This window comes from Pterocles gutturalis, unplaced genomic scaffold, assembly GCF_000699245.1.
Source record: "Pterocles gutturalis isolate BGI_N339 unplaced genomic scaffold, ASM69924v1 scaffold19600, whole genome shotgun sequence".
Taxonomy (NCBI): domain Eukaryota; kingdom Metazoa; phylum Chordata; class Aves; order Pterocliformes; family Pteroclidae; genus Pterocles; species Pterocles gutturalis.
Window position 1 is genome coordinate 4,629 of NW_010146347.1, and position 21,464 is coordinate 26,092.

At 44.0% G+C, this 21,464-nt stretch overlaps 1 protein-coding gene across 1 annotated transcript; it reads right to left on the bottom strand.

Moving 5' to 3' along the window:
- Positions 1 to 1,256: 1,256 nt before the first annotated feature.
- On the bottom strand, positions 1,257 to 18,312 carry ANKRD6 (ankyrin repeat domain 6; the record flags this gene model as incomplete). The annotated part of the gene is made up of 13 exons (XM_010085717.1): positions 1,257 to 1,828; positions 3,038 to 3,380; positions 5,201 to 5,314; positions 5,893 to 6,045; positions 7,801 to 7,971; positions 9,428 to 9,565; positions 9,803 to 9,907; positions 10,708 to 10,785; positions 11,008 to 11,106; positions 12,833 to 12,931; positions 13,962 to 14,060; positions 17,563 to 17,653; positions 18,191 to 18,312. Coding segments are annotated over 13 exons (2,184 nt in total), but the record flags the coding sequence as incomplete, so codon positions are not given.
- Between the last annotated feature and the right edge of the window lie 3,152 nt (positions 18,313 to 21,464).

The following is a 21,464-nucleotide window of genomic DNA, read 5'->3' on the forward strand; positions in this document are numbered from 1 at the left end:
AATGAGGAAGCCCTAAAGGGATGCAGATGCAAGGTTTTTTTGGAGTCTGTCAGCCTGAATGACATGGGTCACTGTAAGTTTTGATTTTATAAGAAAACACATCCATAAAAACTTTGAAATGTTTTAGAGTTCTATTTTGTGAGACTGTTGGTGAAACCAGTCCTAAGACCTGCAGACGCACCAGGGCCCGGCCTCTCCTTTTTAGAGATCGAAGGGAAAAAACAGGAGAGAGGAATCATTCAGAGAAACAAAGGAACAGAGTCTGGACAAAGTATCTGGGAGAGAATCCTGACTCTGCAGAAGAAGAAACATCTGAGTTCAGGGAACCAAACTTTCACTTCTTTATCTAAAGGACTTTTCCAAGCTTTTTCAGTAGTATTCACCCATTTGCTGCTTGAAGGAAAAGTGATTTATATAAAAATTATACCTAACAAGCACAGCATGGTTATGGGAAAATATTTGCCTCCCACAGACTAAACAAAACTTCTCAGTCAGATTACTTGAGTATGGCCCCACCAACTGTGTAACCACAAGGAGCTTTGCAACAAGGACACCATTAAAAAAAAAGACAAATCTAATTTAGCGTTTGTTTCAATAATGTAAAAACAAACAAAAAGCAAAGTGGCAACCACAGCCTGTGTACCTAACAGGATGGCTCACCTTAGCATCTTACTCCGTGGGAGCCTGGCCTCTCCCAGCTGGAAGCCTGCACCTGGCACCTGCGTGGGCTTGGAATTTGAGTTGGGGCTGTAGATTCTCCCCACTGATTAAAGAGACACTGTGGGGAGTATCTAAAATAGTGGCAGTAGCCCTTCATCACTAAGGAATTTCTGTCAAAAGCTCTCAAACAGAAGCTCTAGATTTATTTCGGTATTAGTACCACCACGTGTTTACATGTAGCATACAGTGGAACCCTCTACCCACACGTGACCTATGTGTAAATAAGGAAATTCCCTTTCCAGAAAGCAGTTTTGGTTTCTAACACAGTTTGTTTTCAAGCAGCACCTGGAAATTGAGAGTGCAATATTTAACAGACTCTTGGAAGTAACAAAGAAAGGATCTAATCTGCAGCATCTCATTGTCATCAGTACAGTTTGCATATGAATTCTCCTCAGTTCTGGAGTTTCCAAAGTTATTTCTGCTCCTGAAGAAGAGCATTTTGTTTGGATGTAACAGGCACTACAAATGTATATATCTAGTGGTATTCCAGATTCCAAAATGAGTCCCAGTGCTTGTCTTTACCTGCTTGGTAGATGCTAGCTCTCTTTCTGCACTTTAGTCCTTAATTTGCTGAGCTCCTCTTCTAAGCTTTTAATATGCTCCTTGAGTGCAGCTTTGTCTTGCTGCGCTTTCTGATTAGCTTGGCACCGGGCTTCTTCTATCTTCCGTTCATACCACTTCTCCATCTGTGTGGAAACCGCCTCAAAGAAGTACTGGGTTATCTCCAGGGCCTGGGAGGTGTCTCTGAGCAGTGGGGCAGGCGGCTGTCCCGCAGGCAGGGCCAGGGGCTGCTGCTCCTGGCTCTGATGTGCCCCGGTGTGGTGCAGAGCTTTGTGCCTCGACTGTGCGCTTTTGCTGGACTTCTTTGTCTGAGTTCCTTTGTCAATGAAGTAGCCACTCTGTGGTTCAGTCTTTGCTGGTTCAGTCAAGGGCTGCAAAGTAGCTTGAACCTTCACGTGTCTTAATTTGGAGCCCGAAAGCTCAGAGGAGGGCAGGTCCTGCTGCAACCTGTGGAACGTGCTGCCACTAACAGCTTTGTCCTTTGGCCTGACATCTTGAGCGGGGGCAGAAGAAACTGGTCCGCTAATGATTAACTGTTGCTCTGTACCTATAGAATAAAATATATACATATGTATATGTCACATTCAGAAATCCTCATTGTTTGATGAATAATGCAGTTTCCCATGGTACCATGCTGCATGCACATTATGTAGAGGCTTATTTTATCACATCTTCACAGTCAAATGATGTAAGAGTCATTAAAAGAGAAAACCTGGCTTAGGCAGAGAGACACTGCATTGCAGCTGTGGGACTGCAGGCTGACAACAATCAAAGGATATCGCACAAAGGACGTTTAGCAAAGATCAAGGTAGATTCCAAAAGTAGTTTATGTCTGTTGATACTTATGAACCCCCTGCTTCTACAAAACTTAAACCCCACTAATTTCGCAAAGGTAACACATTTTGATGCTCCTGAACGGTTCATTGCAGTAGCTCGCACTCATACTGCCACATCTCCTCTGTGCTCTTCTGCCTTTCTAGTCTGGGGTATCCATGTCCATGTCTGTTCTCTTTACATAGTGTTTGGAGGGGCACATACAATGTATTTTTCAGAAGCCCAGGGCTTTGATAGCTCTCTCCTTAGCTGTGGAGACCTGGGCATTCTGCTTGTTTCTTTTTTCCTCAAAATCTTCCCTGGCCAAGCACAGAGAGATGGCTTGGACCAAGGTCTTCCATATCTTTGGGTGGCCGTGATCTGGGAATAGGCTTGAAGGTTCTAAGCTATTTTTGTTCTTGTCAAATGAACTAATAATTAAACAGACTTTGGTTCAAGGAAAGAGGGAAAGTGAGAGGTTTATTCTAGATCCTTGCAGTTTGAATATTAACAAGGGAAATGAGTAGTTTAAGTTCACATCCTTGCACCCTGTCATTATAGGTTCCATACATCTGAAAAGCACTAAATACCATACACTTCTTCAGTCAACTTTGGATAATGTGCACACCTTCCTGATGGACAGTGGGGTGGGAGCAATTCTGACTGGGAAGCTGGAGAAATTTCAGAAAACAGAGTTATTCAGAACATCAAAGGACTTGGCTTCAAAGACACAGTGACATGGAAGCATCAGGAAGAACCACTGGAGTTCCACCCAACTGTGTCTTGAAATATTCTGAGAGGCTCCCTTGAAATGCATTCTAATCCCAAGACATTATGCATACGGATGGGGGAAAGCACACAGCCAGAATTAATATCTGTGGCATTAATACAAGTATCCCTCAGTTAATTAGCTTGCCTTTGAATGAATATGACATCTAAGTACCTGACAAGGTTGCACCTGATGCACCATCCTGTTGAATGCAAAAATGTTGCCCAAAGCTCTGTTCTGGCATCTGGACTCTGCTCCTTCCTCCATCTTCCAAGAGGCTGTTTGGCAGCGTGATACAGGAATGCTGGTGGGAGCCCTCTGCCTGCAGCACAGGCTGGTTGGCTTTACAGTCCTTGGCACTGTGGGGGTTGTTCTCGGTATCCAGGGTCTCAGTGAGAGACTCACAAGTGGACAAAGTTGATTTTGGTCTTGATGACCTGGAATCTCCAGAAAGCTTCAGCTCCAGATTCTGAATCTTCAACATGCACCAAGTCTTCAACTCATCGACCAAGGAAATCTATAAGAAAGAGACATAAAGGAGACGATCCTATGATTAGATCCTATGGTTCCTGGGCTGCTGAGGACATGTGGCAGTGACAAAGAGAAGCAAGGCTGTAGCTTAGAGTCTCTGTACAGGTATGCATGCTGCCACTGGGACTATTTAGAGGACTGCACATCAGAAAAGATGAAGAACTATACATTAGCTACTGAAGGGCACCCTCTTTAGTCCAAACTAACACACCTCTTAGATTTGAAAGTGGTACTTCAAATGCAGCTCTAAATCCTCTGATCAAGGCTGACTTGTTTAATCATACAGTCAGTGGTGCATTCTAAGTGCAAGGAACATCACATGTAGCCTTTTTTTTAAGAGTGAAATTCAAATTAGACACTTCTGGGACACAGCTTGACACTATTACCGACCTCTGCTCCTCTGTTTATTTGGTGATAAAGATGAATCCAACACTAAATGATAAATTACTAACAACTTTCAAATTACAAAGGTGCTTACTAAGCGTCAGCTGCAGAGGCATTTGCCCGTAATAATTTTAAATATGAGCAGTTCTTTTACTCTCTTGTTCACATGATATCATGAATTTAGGCCAGGCCCTCCTACGCACATGGACACTTAGTCCATGCATTCAGTAAAGCCCAACTCAGTTTTTCCAGTAGCTTCCATTAGACTCACGAGAACAGGAACAGCTGGTATCACTTAATGGTAATTTCAGCTCACCTGATGTATCGCTCCGGTATCTCGTTTCTTAAAGGGAGATTACAAAGAGATGGAGCACAAGCCTAGACATTCAAAAGCCAATATAATACCTATGTCTCCTACTACAAAATAAAAACTAAAGCTGCCTTAGTTTGAGAAATACTTTTCTTTGGAGGAAAATGTTTTCTGGATGCTAGACTGAAGTATCGTGATCAGTAGCTTACACTGGGATTATCACAGCTGCCAGTCTTTTAATAAGGATTTGGAATGCTCTTACAAAAAGTCATTACATTTTACTAGCACAAAGTATATTTCTCAGTTCTTAGAAGAATACCAATAATAAAAAAATTAATTGCATTTTAAATTTACCCGTGTGAATGGAAAAACACAAATTTCTTAGCATGTTTTAATGGTGAGTTTTTGCAGAAGCTAGAAGGGCAAGAGCTGGAACTCTATGGGAACAGTTATTCTTGTCATGCTGGTTAAGCAAGCGTACAAAAAGAACTTGCCTACTGGCAGTAATACACAGCTTGGAGATGGTGCATTGTTGCCAAAGTCAGAGGGAGGAACTGCACCCTTTTAATACATGGGGAAAAAAAAGATCAGACAGAGAAGAAGGGAGAGATTCTCTGTGCATGCAACCAAATGGATGAGCAGTAAAAGGAACAACATCGATGTCAGCCCTTATTCCTATATGCAGATGTTCCTGCAGCATGCATGAGCAGTAAAAGGAACAACACCGATGTTAGCCTTATTCCTATATGCAGATGTTCCTGCAGACGTCCTTTAATGAAGTAAAAGCTGAAAGCACAGCTGCTAAAAATTCTATGGTCAGAATTTTTGCAAAGCACTATGTTAGAAAAAATACACTCTGTTATAGAGCCCACACTTCAGACCCACCAAATTAAATTATGACCATGGGACTAGACTTCACATTCCCCATTTCTACTGCAAAAGCTCTAAATTTGGTTTAGAGATGAAGGTGGTGGATAGGAATAATTTGGTATGTGAAGATCTTTTGCCTGTTTCAACAGATGAGAAAAATCTCCAATACTCTCTGCCTGCTGGAATGAAGCTCTTGAGCTGATCCATGTGAGCTAACAGGGAGTAGCTGTTTCAAGCCCTACCTGCCGTTTCTCCCCCTCATTTTTTTCCAGCTCAGTGTGCTGCTGCAGGCGGTGAAGGCACTCTGTTCTCTCTGCGGACAGCCGTTCAGCCATAAGCTTGTCTAAAACACGGAGCTGTGGAAAAAAACCACAATTCATCTGAGATGATAATGTTAAAAACCACACAAAGCCCCCATCTGTGAACCTTGAAAGTCAAAGTACAGTCTGTCTTTTGGTCTTCATTGCTCGAAATGCTGCCAACTGCAAGCCGATGTAGCTTGCAAAAAGGTTCAATCACAAAATTACCAATGAATAACAATTACATTAAAAATAAAAAACAATTTAGAGGATCTTGAATCTCAGTGCAAACAGAATTCAGTAAGAGGGATTTTTACAATTATGAACAGACCAGCTGTAGGACTGCCTTCTGTCTTTTAAGTTTCCCTCTTAGGGCCTCAAGCAGTTTAGATCTATTGTCTAAAGAAGCACCTGAAGCCACTTAACACATTAAATGTGTTTTTCTCAAGACTCTAGTTTCCAATGTTAGATCCCTGTGGAAGGTCACAGTTCCCTGGTTTTGAGTATTAAATTTCAGGTTCGTTTTTACAACACAAGCAGCAATAAATGAATCACGACAATGAAAATATTCATTAAGCTTAGGATATGTTTCTAAGAGTTATATGGACAAGCAGACCTCCGGGTCATATTCTTACTTGATGCTGAGTTTTGCTTTCCATCTGGCCCAGCTTAACATTCATCTTATCTTGTACTGTCCCAAACTCAGCTTTTATCTCTTCCACTGTTGCCTCCAGCTGATTCTCCAGTTTACTTATCAGGGGCTCACAACGACATCCATTTATCGGTGCCTGAAAGGAGTAATACATTTACTTGCTATTACATCCCGCTGTCCTCTTAGCACACTTGGAACATTATCACAGCCTCCTTGAGTCAGTCTTGAACTCTTCTGTACCATGTACTGTATCTCACCCTCTTGATAACATTGTACAGTAGCTCAGTAAACACACTATTAGTTGGGAAAGCACAGACTAGAAAAGGATTGGTCTGATTTATATGGACACATCCTAACACAAAGCAGTGTTGATTTTGCTGGGGCTACAAGCACAATGAGCTTGGATCACGTATGCCGTGGTGCTGTGTGCTGTACGAGGGGACACCACATTACAGGGCTATACCCCATGTCTCAATGCTGTAATTCTGAATTGAACAAAAAAATCTGATTTTGTGGGTGTGTGTTGTTTTGTGTGCATTTGTTTTTTAACATAATGGCAACAATATGCTCGCTGTACTATATAGCAAGGTCTCACTGCTCCTGTCTGCCTTTACCCTGCTGGCATTCAGCCAACCCTTATGTGCTTTGCACACCGCTGCCTTCCTTCGACTTGTGTGGCACCACCCCACCACTCCTCTGCAAGGGGAGCTGCACTGACCACGCTGAAATCTCTCAGGGAGACGGTCACAAAAGGCTCCCTTAAACAAGGAGAGCCAATCCTCATTGGCTTCCTCTGCAGCCCACAGGCAGAAAGTGGCTCATTTGGGGGTGAGTCAGGAGCCCAATGCAGCAGCTGAATCTGTCTGCAGAGGAGCCCCCCTCTTTCCTTTGGCCCTGCGGTACTGTTTCACAAACTGGGGTCATTCCCTTGGCAGGGGAAGGTGGGTGGTTTGCAGAGAAATACATGTACTTAAGAAATTCTGGTTGCTATTCAGGGCCTGATGGCATGAAAGAAGACAGATGAGCAAAAAAGAAGCAGTGTCATGTATTTCAGGAAATACTATAAGGGAGCCTAGCTCTACTAAGCTACTCTTTGTGAATAGATTAGCTTTGTATACAAATCCTATCTGCTCTCTGCACTTTTCTCTCTGCTGCCCAAGTCCTTCCTACTGGCCCATCCTCCTCCCATCAGACCTAAAGGCAAGGAGATACTCCTTTTAACACATGAAAGGTCCTCCATCCTTCCTGATGTCTGCTGTTAGGGTAATCCCATAGTGCTCCTGGCTGGAAATTTCCCTAGCGTTAGAAAGCAAGATACTGGAAAAGATGGCCAGTAAAACCTCTGAAGTCTGACTTGAGTGATCTTCACAATCTACTGAATTTCCTAACTACAACAAGGGGCCGAGGAGAGCTGGTGGATGGATATCAGAAGCTAAGGAAATGAAAGGATTGACCTCCAGCTATTAAGAAAACAACAGTTTAGTTGTTTAATATATCTTAAATATAATAGTTGTTTAATATATCTTAAATACTCGCATAATAAAATGAGCAAAATGTCAGTCTCTGAACTGGAATAAAGGCACATGAGCTGGTAACTCCAGGTTTATTGGTGAACCAATTTCTGTACAGCTCCTGCCTCTATCTCCAAAAAGAAAACACTTTGCAGATCAAAACTAGTTGTCTTCCTTAGCATACATAAAACCAGCTTACTCTTCCCAGACTTCATGCCAAAATGCAGCTGAATCCCAAACAAGGAAAACAAACCCACAGTTGTGACTTCATACCCCTGAGAGTGCAGTAAATGGAGTGTGTTTTCTGTTCGTTAGCTCACTGCCCCAACTCCAAGGGCTGCTGCCTGTGTCTCCCTCCACAAGGGCCATGGCCAGCTCACCTGCATCACCTTCCCATCCTTTCCTCGGTAGAGCGTGTAGAGCTGGTAGGCTCGGACCTCGTGGGGAGGAGGCGGCGAGGAGCAGTGATGTTTACTTCGGCGCTTAGGCACGTTTTGCCGAGGGAGTGTCTGCTGATCAGCTGGGGAGATGGGGTCCGAGAGTGCTGAAACCTGCGCAAAATACACACAATGTTTTCCCTATTTATGAGCCCCCTGGTAAACTATTCCTGGTGGGAATGGGACAAATCCATTGTGACAATTACAGCAAAAAACTATGTAAAACTGGCTGCTCATGGCTTGGACGAGTGTACTCTTTGCTGGGTAAAAAAAAGGCTGGATGGCTGGGCCAAAGAGTTGTGGTGAATGGAGTTAAATCCAGTTGGTGGCCAGTCACAAGTGATGTTCCCCAGGGCTCAGTACTGGGGCCACTTCTGTTTAACATCTTTATCAATGATCTGGATGAGGGGATCAAGTGTACCATCAGCAAGTTTGCAGATGACACCAAGTTAGGTGGCAGTGTTGATGTGCTTGAGGGTAGGAAGGCTCTACAGAGGGATCTGGACAGGCTGGACCAATGGGCCAAAGCCAACTGGATGAGGTTCAACAAGGCTCAGTACCAGGTCCTGTGCTCGGGTCACAACAACCCCATGCAACGTTACAGGCTCGGGGCAGAGTGGTGGAAAGCTGCCTGTCAGAAAAGGACCTGGGGGTGCTGGTCAACAGCCAGCTGAACATGAGCCAGCAGTGTGCCCAAGTCACCAACAGCATCCTGGCTGGTATCAGAGATAGTGTGGCCAGCAGGACTAGGGAAGTGACTGTCCCCCCATACTCAGCACTGGTGAGGCCACACCTGGAATACTGTGTTCAGTTTTGGGCCCCTCACCACAAGAAGGACATTGAGGTGCTGGTGTGTGTCCAAAGAAGAACAACGAAGCTGGGGAAGGGTCTGGAGCACAAGTCGTATGAGGAGTGGCTGAGGGAACTGGGGTTGTTTAGCCTGGAGAAAAGCAGGCTGTGGGGAGACCGCATCACTCTGTACAACTACCTGAAAGGAGGTTGTAGCAAAGTGGGTGTCGGTCTCTTCTCCCAAGTAACAAGTGATAGGACAAGAGGAAATGGCCTCAAGTTGTGCTGCAAGAGGTTTGGATTGGATATTAGGAAAAACTTCTTCACCGAAAGGGTTGTCAAGCATTGGAACAGGCTGCCCAGGAAAGTGGTTCAGTCACCATCTCTGGCGGTACTTAAAAGACATGTAGATGTGGTGCTTAGGGACGTGGTTTAGTGGTGGACTTGGCAGTGTTAGATTAACAGTTGGACGCGATGGTCTTAAAAGTCTTTTCCAACCTAAATGATTCTATGATTCTATTCTAAAACACCAATCCAGATGCAGTGGCTGGCCACAACCTTGGTGTATATCAGCACAATGAACAGATTTCCGCACAAATCTGGTACACGTGACCATCAAAAGCAGAATTTCCCCACCAGAAATCAGTTTCGTGTGAAGACTGCCTCTGCCCCATGAGCACGTCGGGGATGCTGCCCTGACTCACCAACACACCGAAGGGACACCTGTACTACTGCTCAACAACTATCCCTTCTCACTCTGCTGTTTTAAATCTACTGATACCTTTTCCTTTGGCTTTTTCTTCTTGCTCTTCTTCCCTTTGGGATCTGGTGAGGTTGACCGGGGTTCATCCTTCAGATCGCCCTTCCGCTGTGGTGGCTGGTCGCTGCTTGGTGTGTCGTCAGCAGCTGAGACGCTGCCCTGCTTGAGGCAAAGACAGGGAGTTCAGAGCAGTTGCAGAGATGGGAAAAAGGTGCCTCTTCTTCAATTTCCCAGTTTTAAGCTGCTCTGCACACATGAGTGAGCAAAGTACGACAGACTGCCTCAGACAGCTGCTGTGGTCATGCACAAGTGATGGCTCCAAATAGATGTAGTCCTGATGGGTTTTATTTACACTCCCTCCTCACAGCAGAGGCAGCTGGTAATGCTGGGCTGTACCTTGCTCTGTACTGCTTCATCCCGTGGTACTGACTGAGCTCGTCTTTCCTCCTTCAGCTTCTCTCTCTTCTTCCTCAGGCTTCTTCCGCGGTTAAAGCGTGAGACCTGAAGGCAAACCACACTGTTACTCAGTGATGTCACGCTCTAAAAATGTAGTAGAGGTGAAAAAAGTCTGCTCTATTAAAAGGCGGTGGCAAGGAGAGAGCACTGCCAGATGGACGCTGATGGGCCGAGCAATGTGGGTGTTTATAGTTGTGAAAAAACGCCACCAGAGAGCTAAGTGCATCAGGGCACTTTGCTGTACCCTGGAGGGGCAAGTGCTTCCCCCTGTCCTCAGGCTGGTTGCCAAGCCAAGCCCAGACCCTCTCACACAGAGGTGACAAGGAGGAGCAGGGATCACACCTGGTCTCATACCAGAATGCAGAGCTCTGCCACGTGCCTTCTGGCCTGAAGAGCACTGTAGCACTTCACACACAGCAGCAGAGTACAAACAGGACATTCTGTCCCCTTTTCAAAGCATCTGCAAGGGCAAGCAACCGTCTTGGAGATGGGACATGTCTGAGGCAGGCAGCAGAGTGACACAACCCGGGAGCTCTTGGGTACAGGGCAGCTTTCTAACCCCTGGGCCACCACAGGGAACAAGTGCCTCTGGCTGCTCCATCCTCTGCCAGCAAGGACAGCGGGACCTCTGGCAGCGCTTCATGCTGAGGCTTCATCTGCACACCTTGCTGGGCTCGGGGGCTGAAAGGCTCCACATCGATAGACCGAAGGCCAGCACACAAGGCCAGCAGAAACACAGGCGCCTTTCGCAGCAGAAGACTAAGGACCAGGGGATGTGGCCTCTCAAGGTTAACAGGCCTCAGCTACATGTGTATATGTGTGCTGGGGAGAGATTTGTAACGTACCTGTGATGCTTTAGTAAGGAGGAGCGCAACCTCAGGGTTATTGTGCTGTCTGGCAACCTCTAAAGGGGTCTGACCTGCCTGAGAGGAAAAAGAAAACGGCATTTCCTTCAAAACACAAGCTACTGGAAATGTGGAATTTCTCCACCCAAGGTTAGCACATGCTCTGTGCACAAGAGTAAACTGACTAACCGCTTTCATTTACCCAGATTTAATTGAGCTCTAACACCCAAATATTTTATATCAACATGAAGAGAGTCTGCATTAATACAAAATACCAAAGAAACTCCACGTCCTGCTTACATTGTTGACCACAGATGCATCAGCCCCTGCCTCCAGCAACAGCTTAACCACCTTCCTGTGGTTTAGAGCAGCAGCTACATGGAGCGCAGTATCCCCTGCCTGCAAGTCAGAAAGCAGAAAACAACCATGTAACACAAGTCCTTGGGTCTCACCCTGAAGAAATCATACCTTCCTGAAAGATGCTCAGAGGTCAAAAGACCTACATTTAACTGGTGCAACAATAAAAAAAGCAGAGTTGGGAAGAAGGAGACAGGAGGAGGCAAGGAGCTGCTTCAGCCTGGTTTTCAGAAATGCAGCCAGGGTGCTGGTGATCTGGTCTAACTCAACCAAGTGACACATGACACAGCTTGGAGACAGCCCAGCTCTGCCACCAGCAAATGCATACGACATCTGAGGGCAGAACTGGTTTTCCCACCACAACCTTCTCTCTTTTTTTTTTTTCTCCAGGTTTGATTATTTGGTGTGCAGGTGGTCATATATCGCATTACTCAAAAATAATCAGATAAGTACCAGCAGCGAGATGGTTGGTGTTCTCTTCATGAGATTCCCCAAGAAAAACAGGTTTTGGACCAAAGCCAGAAGGCGATGCGGGTCCTGCACTAACACACTGCCCTGCCCTTGTCCCGGTGCAGTGAGGTGAAGACAGCTGTGATCAGATTCAGGCACCGGTAACAGAGCCAGCAGCTGTTCAAGGGAGACCGGATACATGTATATAATGCCCAGCTGTCCCCTTTGCCTTGCATTTTGCCTTCAGAAAACTCTATCTCCTCAAGACTAGTGGAAATCTATTGTTTGTTGCTAACTTGGATAAGGTGTATTCATAAATAAAATTGTCATATGTGCAAATACAGAACAACTTTGGGTGGTGCTGGGGAACGAAGGAAAGGGGTGTCTGTCTGGGCCAGATTCACACCAGTTAATCTTAATATTCAGTAGCTCATTTTGCAAGTTAAAAAACTCATTTCCAAATAAAAGTATGTAGTAAATTTAACATGCTGAAAACCATTTTGTTTCTTGTAATATCTCATATCTAAGAAACAAGATTACATGTACAGATCAGAACACATCTTTATGATCTTCAACTATGCAGGGAAAATTTCCCAGGAACATGAGACGATGTGGTTAAGCACCACATAATCTGTTTATTTAGCAGATTTAACACATTTTAATGTACTAAATATATTTCCTTCTACCACCCAATTAGGCTATGCTATGGGTACAGCAATCAATTACTTCTCTATAGAACAACTATGGATGATCAATCCTAGGTTAGACTGATCATTATTTTGAATTTAAAGCATACTTTTTTTTTTCCACTTTTATGTCCTTTTAATTCCCCCTACTGCAAAATGCAGCAAAGTATTCCCGAGGAATTTGAACTTTTGTAGCATCTGAACATTGGTGAGTTCTGCTTTACAATGTCTCTGGAATGGCCATGGGATCATTAAATCCTAGTTACAGAGGACAAAATGAGGCCCCATAAAATGACCGAGTCTCTTGCCCAGTCCCATTCTGCACAGAACTGGTAAGGACCCAGGAGCACCAACTCCCAACCCTATGCTACTACTCCTGTCCCAAACCCCCTTTCTACAACATATGATTGCAGAACCTCATAAATAAGCAATGCTTTAAAGAAATGATGCAAGCACGATGGCAAAATAATAAACCACTGATATGCCATTACTTTAAGGCTGTTCTTAAAAGCTCAGGCATTTGGTGGTACAGTGAAACAGAGTGAAACAGGATTCCTTGGGTAGGAATCCCTCTTCCCAACAACTAGCCGTAAGCAGGGGGTGCAGAGTCGCAATGAGGTTCATGCACTGACCTGGTTCTTTTCATGGACAGAACAGAAAGCACTGAGCAGCACCCTAACGATGGGCAAGTGATTATAACGAGCAGCCACATGCAGACAGGTATCTCCTGCCTGCAAACAGAAAAAAAGCTCTGAGCATGTAATCACAGTAAGAAAGCTTGCACTTATGGTGTTCACGGATGAAATATTATTAAACCAAAGAGAGCAGTAAATGCCACACACCTCCACTGAACAGCAATGCTGTCTTCTCTGCAGTTCAAAATCTACTATCGTGGGGGGGAAGGTTCAGCAAGAGCTGGGGTCAGGCAAGGTAGGGGTATGAATTCTTTAACTACTGACAGGGAAATACTGCAATTATAAAATGCTGGTTTACTGCACTACAAAACCTGATTTACATTTTTACACTAAATCCATTCTTCTGAACCACAAACCAATGTGATTCTGAAACTCAACCCAGTGTTGCACATAATGAAGAAAACACACAGAGTGGGGGCCAGAGCAGCGTCCCCATGAGGGGCAGCACATGCACAGCTGGGACTGGGTGCAGAGCCCCACGGGTTTCCATTTCTGTGTGCCTCTGCCCACCTTGTTATTGAGCAGGGACAAAAATATCTGTCTTCCTTTTGTAGATTTATTGTCCTTTGTCATGCCAGAGTCATTATAAAATAGGAGGAAAGCTGTCTGCAATTGAAGTCACCTTGAATCCACCTCACTTGACAGACCGACACACAGTATACATTATCTGTCTCCATGACAGCAGGTCTAAAGGCTTTCCCTGCTCTGGCACAAAACCCCTTTAAGATTTCCATCTTTGTGAGAGAGGAGCCCTTTAGCAGAATAGCATGGGTCAGGCCATGGACACCCCAAAAAAGCAGCAAAGGACCAGCTGCCTCCATCTGAACAACAGCAAAACCCCCTTTGGTTCCCTCCATCCCCACTCAAGAAATGGGTACAAGTAGCGAATCACTCAGTCCTAGCAAAAGCATTCCTGTACACAATGTATGCATTGTTAGTGGGTTTTTTTAAATAGCATTTATAATAAAAATCACAGTTTAAGGCATTTCTGAGTATTTCTACAAGTACAAACAATATAGCTAAAACAAAGGCACAGAAAAATGAACACACTCTTTTCAAAACTCACATTATTTTTGAGGTCTGCTCGAGATCCTCCAAGTAACAAAACACGAGTACTCTGAGAATGGCTATTCTGGCAGGCCAGGTGAAGAGGTGTGTTACCTGCCTTAGAGAAATACAGGAAAATATAAAAGCTGTATTTAGAAATTGGACATAAGCATTAAAAAATAAAACCTCACAGGTCTTCCCACAAGAAGATCCACCCAGGGGTAGGAAACTGTTGTTGTTATTTTCCCAAAGATATGAGCTGAATGAACCTGGAGACTGAAATACCCTCTTCAGCCTAGAAATTAAGTATCTGGGATATCGTAAAGGCAAAAATTGGACAGTCTAATGATACCTGCATTGCTCAAGTCTGTTCACAGGAAGCAAAGACTCTAGCAACTGTCTGGTTCATTAATATCAAACAGCACTATCAAGTATTTCATTTAAAGAAATATAATTCTTGTGGTTTGTGTTTCTCCCATGCACACATACAAGGAAACATGCTGCCATAGCACAGCATCTCTGATCTCAAGCAAAACCAGCCACGACTGCTGCAGGGTGTTAGGCAGATGAGGGTCACAATGATTTCTGTTTCCTTATGATTGTAACACAAACCAGCCCCAACTCTGTCTGGGTCTGTAGGTGCTCTCACAGGGCAGGATGCAGATTTCAGGCTATTGAGAAGCTTCAATGTTCAGAAAGCATACCAGTGTCCAGCCAAGATGAGAAGGGAAAAAAAAAAGCCACCCAAAGCCCAAAGAACCACATGCTAAGGTTCTTCGACGAAGCAAACATGCAGTTTTTAAAGAGAGAAATCAAAGAGTTTGCTTGTTTTTCTAAGTCTGTGAAGGATTTTATCGGTCTGACAAGTTTTTCTGGCAGCATTTGGCTTTTGTTGGGCTGAAAATGTTTGGGGTTTTTGGCTCTTGCGAGCTAGAAATGAAATCAGCTCAAGTAAAAAGGTTTCCCATGCTTACTAGGCTGCCTGTTCACCTTGATTATGTGCTTTAATTTGTTCCCCATGCTTTTAAGACACAGATCAAAGCTGCAGGGTTTGAATTACAAAAGGCCATCTCTTAGATGTGGTCTTATATTTTCAGTTCCACATTACGGACTATTTCAGGCCTGAATGTAGTCTCTCTCTTTCTCAGCCAAACTGCATTTAAGCATCAATTTTTTCCCTTCTGGGTTTATCTCCAAAAAGCCTCAGCAATGTCTTCATCATTTGCTGTTTGGAAGGTCAGCCCTGGTGGGAAGACAGAGAGGTCGTGTGCGGCCGGCGATGGGTGAGGACCTCAATGCTGGGAGAAGTGACAGTGTTGGTGCCTGGGGTCAGGGCTCACAGCACAGGCTTATCTGCCTCATCTCCCATGGGGTGACAGATCTCACACCAGCTTCTGTGAGAGGGACAGTGGGTCCGAGTTGTACTGATCTGGGGGTCTTCACTGGTCTACTGAATCTTCACTGAAATGTACAGACTGAGATCTAAAAAGAAAGCTGCAAGTGATCTCATGTGATGATCTACCACAGCGGAAGAGCTTTTATTAAGCCAATTTGACTGAAAATAAACTGCATCTCCAGGGTGATTGCTGCTCAGGAGGAATATGGCTACCCAGGTGGTTTACCCACACATTATCCCATTCCTCAAATTCCTGCTTGACTTGCCTTTAAAATCCCAGGTCTCCTGTTTGGCCTCCGCATTTCACTTCATACAGAAGCCATCTCCAATTGCATTGCTCTTTATATACTGTGCTCAAGGTACTGTGCTGCAAGAAGTGTATCCATACAAGTGTTCCCTAAGCAGTCCCAGGAGATATTAACCAGGAGTTACAGAAAATATACAGTCAAATCTCCCATCTTCTGCTGCTCAGCAGGGTTTGGTAAATCTAGCAGCCCGTATCTGCCCCATCCAGCCGATGCCTATGTACAAGTCAACGGCCCGTAGGTTGCTCCTGCACATGGCACTCAGCCCTGGCTACCAGAAAAGCTATCAGAAAGATTATGCCTTGTTGTCAGTAACATAAAAAGCTGAGAAACCACAGAAACCATTTTGGAATTAAGCAGAATTAAATTCATCATTTTTTCTCGAAAGCAAAAGGGGTAAAAGCACACGCATGTGTGTAAGCATGCACATTCCACATTTTTCAGCAGCTCCCGAGAAAAGATCCTGTCCATTAAAAACCACCCAAACGGTGAAATACAAAGGGAGAGGACTGGGCGGGCAAGACATCAAAGACCAGAGCAGGAGCTGCTCACATAATATTAAAGTCTGCCAGTCATATTTCAGACATCAGCCTTGCTGAGCTACTCTGGGCACATACTTTCACTTTTACACTGTATTGTAAGCTAAATCTTCTAATACCCTGAGGCATCCAAGTTTGCAGGATAACCAAACTTGCATCTTAAGCCCACATCTTTGTACATAAGTGTACGCATATACACGGCCATATGGAGTATAATGGTCCACAGGACTATAACATCAAGCACTATCATCTGTTACATGTAAGCATGGGAAGTTGTCTAAAGTACCTCTGATACAAATCTGGGTGAACATTACAGCAAAAAACAATTACAGAAAATAAAAATAGGAAATTGGAACACTATAAAAGAAGGAATACACATAAAAGAATATCAAAGATGAGGTAACTACAGACCACAAAGTGACCACAATTGTACAAACATACGCATATATACTGCATGTATGCACACATGTACATACGGAAACACCATGCCCAGGCAATGTGCCTTTTTACTCCAAATCTTGGACTTTTGCCAGCTGTCCCCCTTCTTTTTCTTTGCTAGACCCTTTCAGTTGTCATTTTAGAGTCACGTTTACCAAAAAATTCTTAGAGATCCCATAAAGCCATCCCAGAGCTCTCTTGCTTGTAATGAAGGGTCAGTGCTAACCCTGTGACCTGACTGACCCATCAGTGCAGCGGTCCAAACACTAACTCATGAGGCTCACACCATAGGCTGCTACCACCATTTCCTAGACTATTCCATTAACGTTTAATTAGTGGATTGAAGACAAGTCTCCCACAGGTGTTACCATTACAGTGGAACTAAACTCCCTGGCTTTGTTCTTCTTTCCTCTAAACTGCTCTCAAGGTATTATAAATACCAAAAGGAAGATAATCCAGGTTCATTACAAGATTTTGGTGAGAGCCTACATTAATGGAAGAACTTTCTAACAAAAGATGCACTATTTTTTCCTTCTGTGGCTCACATTCGTTTGGCTGTTTAATTCCTAAAAAAATGGATTTTGAAGGTCATTTTCCCATTAGTATAATTCATGTTAATTTTAAATCACACCAATCACAATGAATGCACTCGCTATAAATTAGAGCACCGCAGAGATTTCCACAGGAATTGCAGTGCTTCTCAGCCATAATGAATGTATCATTCAACGCGCTATTGAGTTCCTCCTGAATCAGCTGTGAAAATATGAATTTCCTAATGCCTGTGGAGGAACTATTCCGGTGTAACAAATGCAAAAAAAGAAGAAAAAATCCAACTAGGAGCTGGTCCCCCACCTGCTGAGAAATGCCATGGCCAGAAATCTCCAGTGCTGACAATCAGCCATGTTACACAAGAACTGAAAGCTCCTCCTGCATGGGTCTCACCTTGTTCTTGGCAAGAACGTTAGCTCCTGCTTTAACGAGCACTTTGGCAGACTGACTGAATCCATGCCAACAAGCTTCATGAAGAGCAGTCCTGAAGAGCACACACCAAGAGGAGAAGGTTAGTGCAATGTGTCCACACGCAGAATAATATTACATTCAGAATGCATCAGCTGCACAACCCATGGGGTCACTTAAAAAATGAAACATTTTCCTTTCCTTCTAGCTTATTTTCTATTTTATTTTTAGAAGAGACTAAAAATATTATTATTTCTTTTGTTTAGAACTTGGAATTAGTTCTATTTACTCCCAAACTAAATTTATAGCCTGGGATTCTCAGTTTCTGGGATAATCAAGGAAACTGTGCAGTGTTTTGCTTAGGGCGTAGTATGGTTGTACATTGCTTTAATTCCTCCCTCAGTGAGCTGGGACCAGACTCTTAAATCAAAAACTATCAGCCTGATATTAAAAAGTAACTAAATCAGTAATTTATATTAAAGAGATGGTACACCTTTTTTTCAATGTAACTGTTCCAATTACTTTCAAAGCATCAGATACTTACTTAGGAGTATAAACCATAACTTTCTCTCTGAGACCGTAACATTACTGTCTGGCAAGGCTGCCATCCCACAGGGCTTCGCTTTTGCCTGTTACCTTGTCTTGTCTGTCCAAAGCACACCCCTCCTGAATCAGAGTTGCTATAACATCGGTGTTCCCTACGACAGAAGCCCGGTGCAGTGCTGTCTGATCACCCTGCAAAAAGAAGCAAATTTGTAATTGGCACCATTCCCACCTCAGTTTGACTCAATGCAAATGCACACCACGCACACAGGGACTGCATCTCCAACACACGTTCTGCTCAATCCAAGCTGCCTTTGCAAACAGTCCCCATAAATAACTATCATTAAAGTTTCCAAGATTAATGAAGTTATTGAAAGCATCAGAGAACTACAAACTACCTGTTTACAGAAGTTTGCAAGTCATCACAATCCCATATGCAGCACTGAAGCGTTCTGAAAATATGGTGGTATTAGAAGGCAGTGAAGCTAACACATTTGGCCCTACACAACTAATAATCAACAGTATTGGTAGGGAACTGAAGGGAATTACAGGCTGTTGTCATTTACCATAATGATCCTCCAGTACTTACACTAACTGGATGAGGCGCTCCTCTTTTGGCTCAGATTGCTCCATCAGCCCTGCTTAGGATAAGGAGCATGACATGAGACTGGTCTCTTCAGCACCTCTGATCAATTTACCAACTACTGCTAAGAGTGGAGGGAATTTTATGAGAAGGACCACAGCTGCAAGACCATCAACTTTCTTCATTCAAGCAACTGAGCGATGTTGAGGTCCAAACGACTTTCATTTCTCATAGACTTGCCATGTAGCAGCAACAACCAAGTTTCTTACATCAGTTTATTTCCTTTATGGCCAAGTTTCCAAAAGAAATGATGCTGATGCGGTCATCTTGTCTGACTGCCCATCCATCTCCCATCTAACAACTGTCGAACTCATTTACTCAGCTAGAGAGCCCAAGATTAATTATCTACAAGCTTCCTAGAAAATGAGGACTAGGCAGACACAAACTACTGGCCCTGCGTGGTGGGGTTTATCGATGTATTTTTATGTGCATGTTGGTGAGACTGTGATAACAGAGGGGGAATAGGAGGATTTATGCAGCAGAGTGTAGGGATGTAAGACACGGACTGATGGGAAAATGAGCTGCAGTACCTCCACTGCTGCTGCAAAACCTGGTCTTGGCTTTCCTTTGAAGTTTGTTTGAACCTGCAATGCTGAAGCACAGCCCGAATCCAGGCACAAAGACTTGCTTCAAAGCTGCACACAGCCTTTTTGGGGGATGAATAAACAGAGCGGGAATCCAATCCACTTCTGCTTATCTAGATAACGGTCACCAAAAACACACACAGGGCAGAGATATGCGGCATATCCTGAGGAAAAAGGCTTGCAGGAAGCTAGTCCAAAATAGAGACAAGATTTTAGTGCTACAAATCTTTATCAGATAATGGCACATTATATAAAATACTGAAACTAGAGGAATTTCTGTATTTTCTGTCCTACAGTCCACAAGTCTTTAGATAACTGGATAATTTGAATAATTTGTTGTCAAAGGCAATTAGCAGCTGACTTAAAAATTGCTCTTGGTGGGGTTCTTTTGCACTAATGACACCAAATTAGTTATTAATCCATAAGTGAAAAATGAGCATTGCCAACCACAGCCTGTCAGTAATCCTTGTAATGCCAACTGCTACCACCATTAAATTGGCTTATAATCATGAAGCTGACTTTTAAAAATTGTGTTGAGGGCTTTTTTTTTTTTTCTTCAATTTGTCATCTGTGTTTTGTCTCTGGAGGTCACATTCTCTTACTTCTGTTTTTGTCCCTATTAAGACTGGAAATGTATTTTAAGAGATTTTGAACAAAGTCAGTAATGGTTCCAGGAACTGTGACTTTCAGAAAAACACAAACTATTGTAAAAACCAACAGCACTGCAAGTTCTCTGAAATTGTGGGTTTGTTCCAAATTTTAAGATAAGCAAAATGTTATGGAAAATGTCCAAATTATACCATTGGACAAGTGCAACTCTCAGACAGTTTCCAGTAACTATTACAGCACAGAAATCTGCTCGCTAACAAGCCGCGGAAGAACTTAACACCCTCTTTCAGTGGTGCATGGTACTGATGGCTGGCGCAGCTACTGCACTGCAGCAACAGGCAATCTGGACAGTGCAAAGGTCATTTTATCTGACTGCCATGGAGTGGAAAGTAATCTGTCAGCCTATCACTATCAGCTGGTATTTCTGCACCAGCAAAACTATGGAAGGTATTGTAATAAAGGCTAAATCAAGATGACATCTGCCATTGCGATGGATGGAGATTTAACAATGAATGGTTGGTTCCTACTTCTTTGCAGTCTGGTAAATTGATCATGGAGAAGACCAAACGGGGGGCAGGAGTGGATTGTATTGGATTTAGTTTGCAATTAAGGACTCACTGGGCCAGTTTAAATCATGGCTGTTCTTGTTGTTAATCCAACCCCATCACAGTAATTGCAGCAAGGTCAAAGGCCATTCAGTTTTTCGGGGTTTGTAGATATGACAGATACTTCTAATGGCATCTCAGTTAAATTAAAAACAAACACGTATTTGGAAAGCAGGAAGCACACCTAAGTGCTGCAGGAGCAGGTCTCCCTTGGGGAGCCCAGCCCATGTGCTGAGGGGCTGTTTGCCAGGACTGCAAAGTAGCACTGGGATGGTTCCAGCCATGCCTGGGCTTTGTCCCACACTGTATTCTGGTCCCTCCAATGGAAGCCCAGGTATGTGAAGGGACACAAGTCATGCAGATGGCAGGCTCAGGTGCCTCCTGCCCAACATGTGGGCTTTGGTGCTGACATCCTCCCTAGACAAGCACGGGGAAAGCCACATAAGAGTTCCAGAGGCTCACATAAGAGTAAGGTCCAACCAGCACCCCGACCAGGTAAATACATAGCTCATCCATGTAACAGAGAGTGTCACAGGACACCGCAAATCCTGCCTCACCTGGACTGAGGCACCTCCCAATAAAGAGGTGGCAGGTAGCACTGGTGGGGTGAAGGTCCCTACTATCCCCAGGCCCCTCATCCAGCAGGGCAGGACCTGGCTGACCCTTCCCTTGGGCCTCAGTGCAATGGCCTCTGCGGGCGAGTCACCGAGTGACCCAGCCACAGATGGCACAGCCCACCTATAACTAGCACTGCACCCACCGCTGTGTTTCTTACCTGTCTTGTCTCCCCAGTAGCAGAGAAGCAAACCCCTATCTTGCCTCTTATGGAGTCTGATTAAACAGCTGAGTAATGTATTTTTCACAGCGTGCATTCTGAGACAGTGTAATCACTGACTTGTGTAT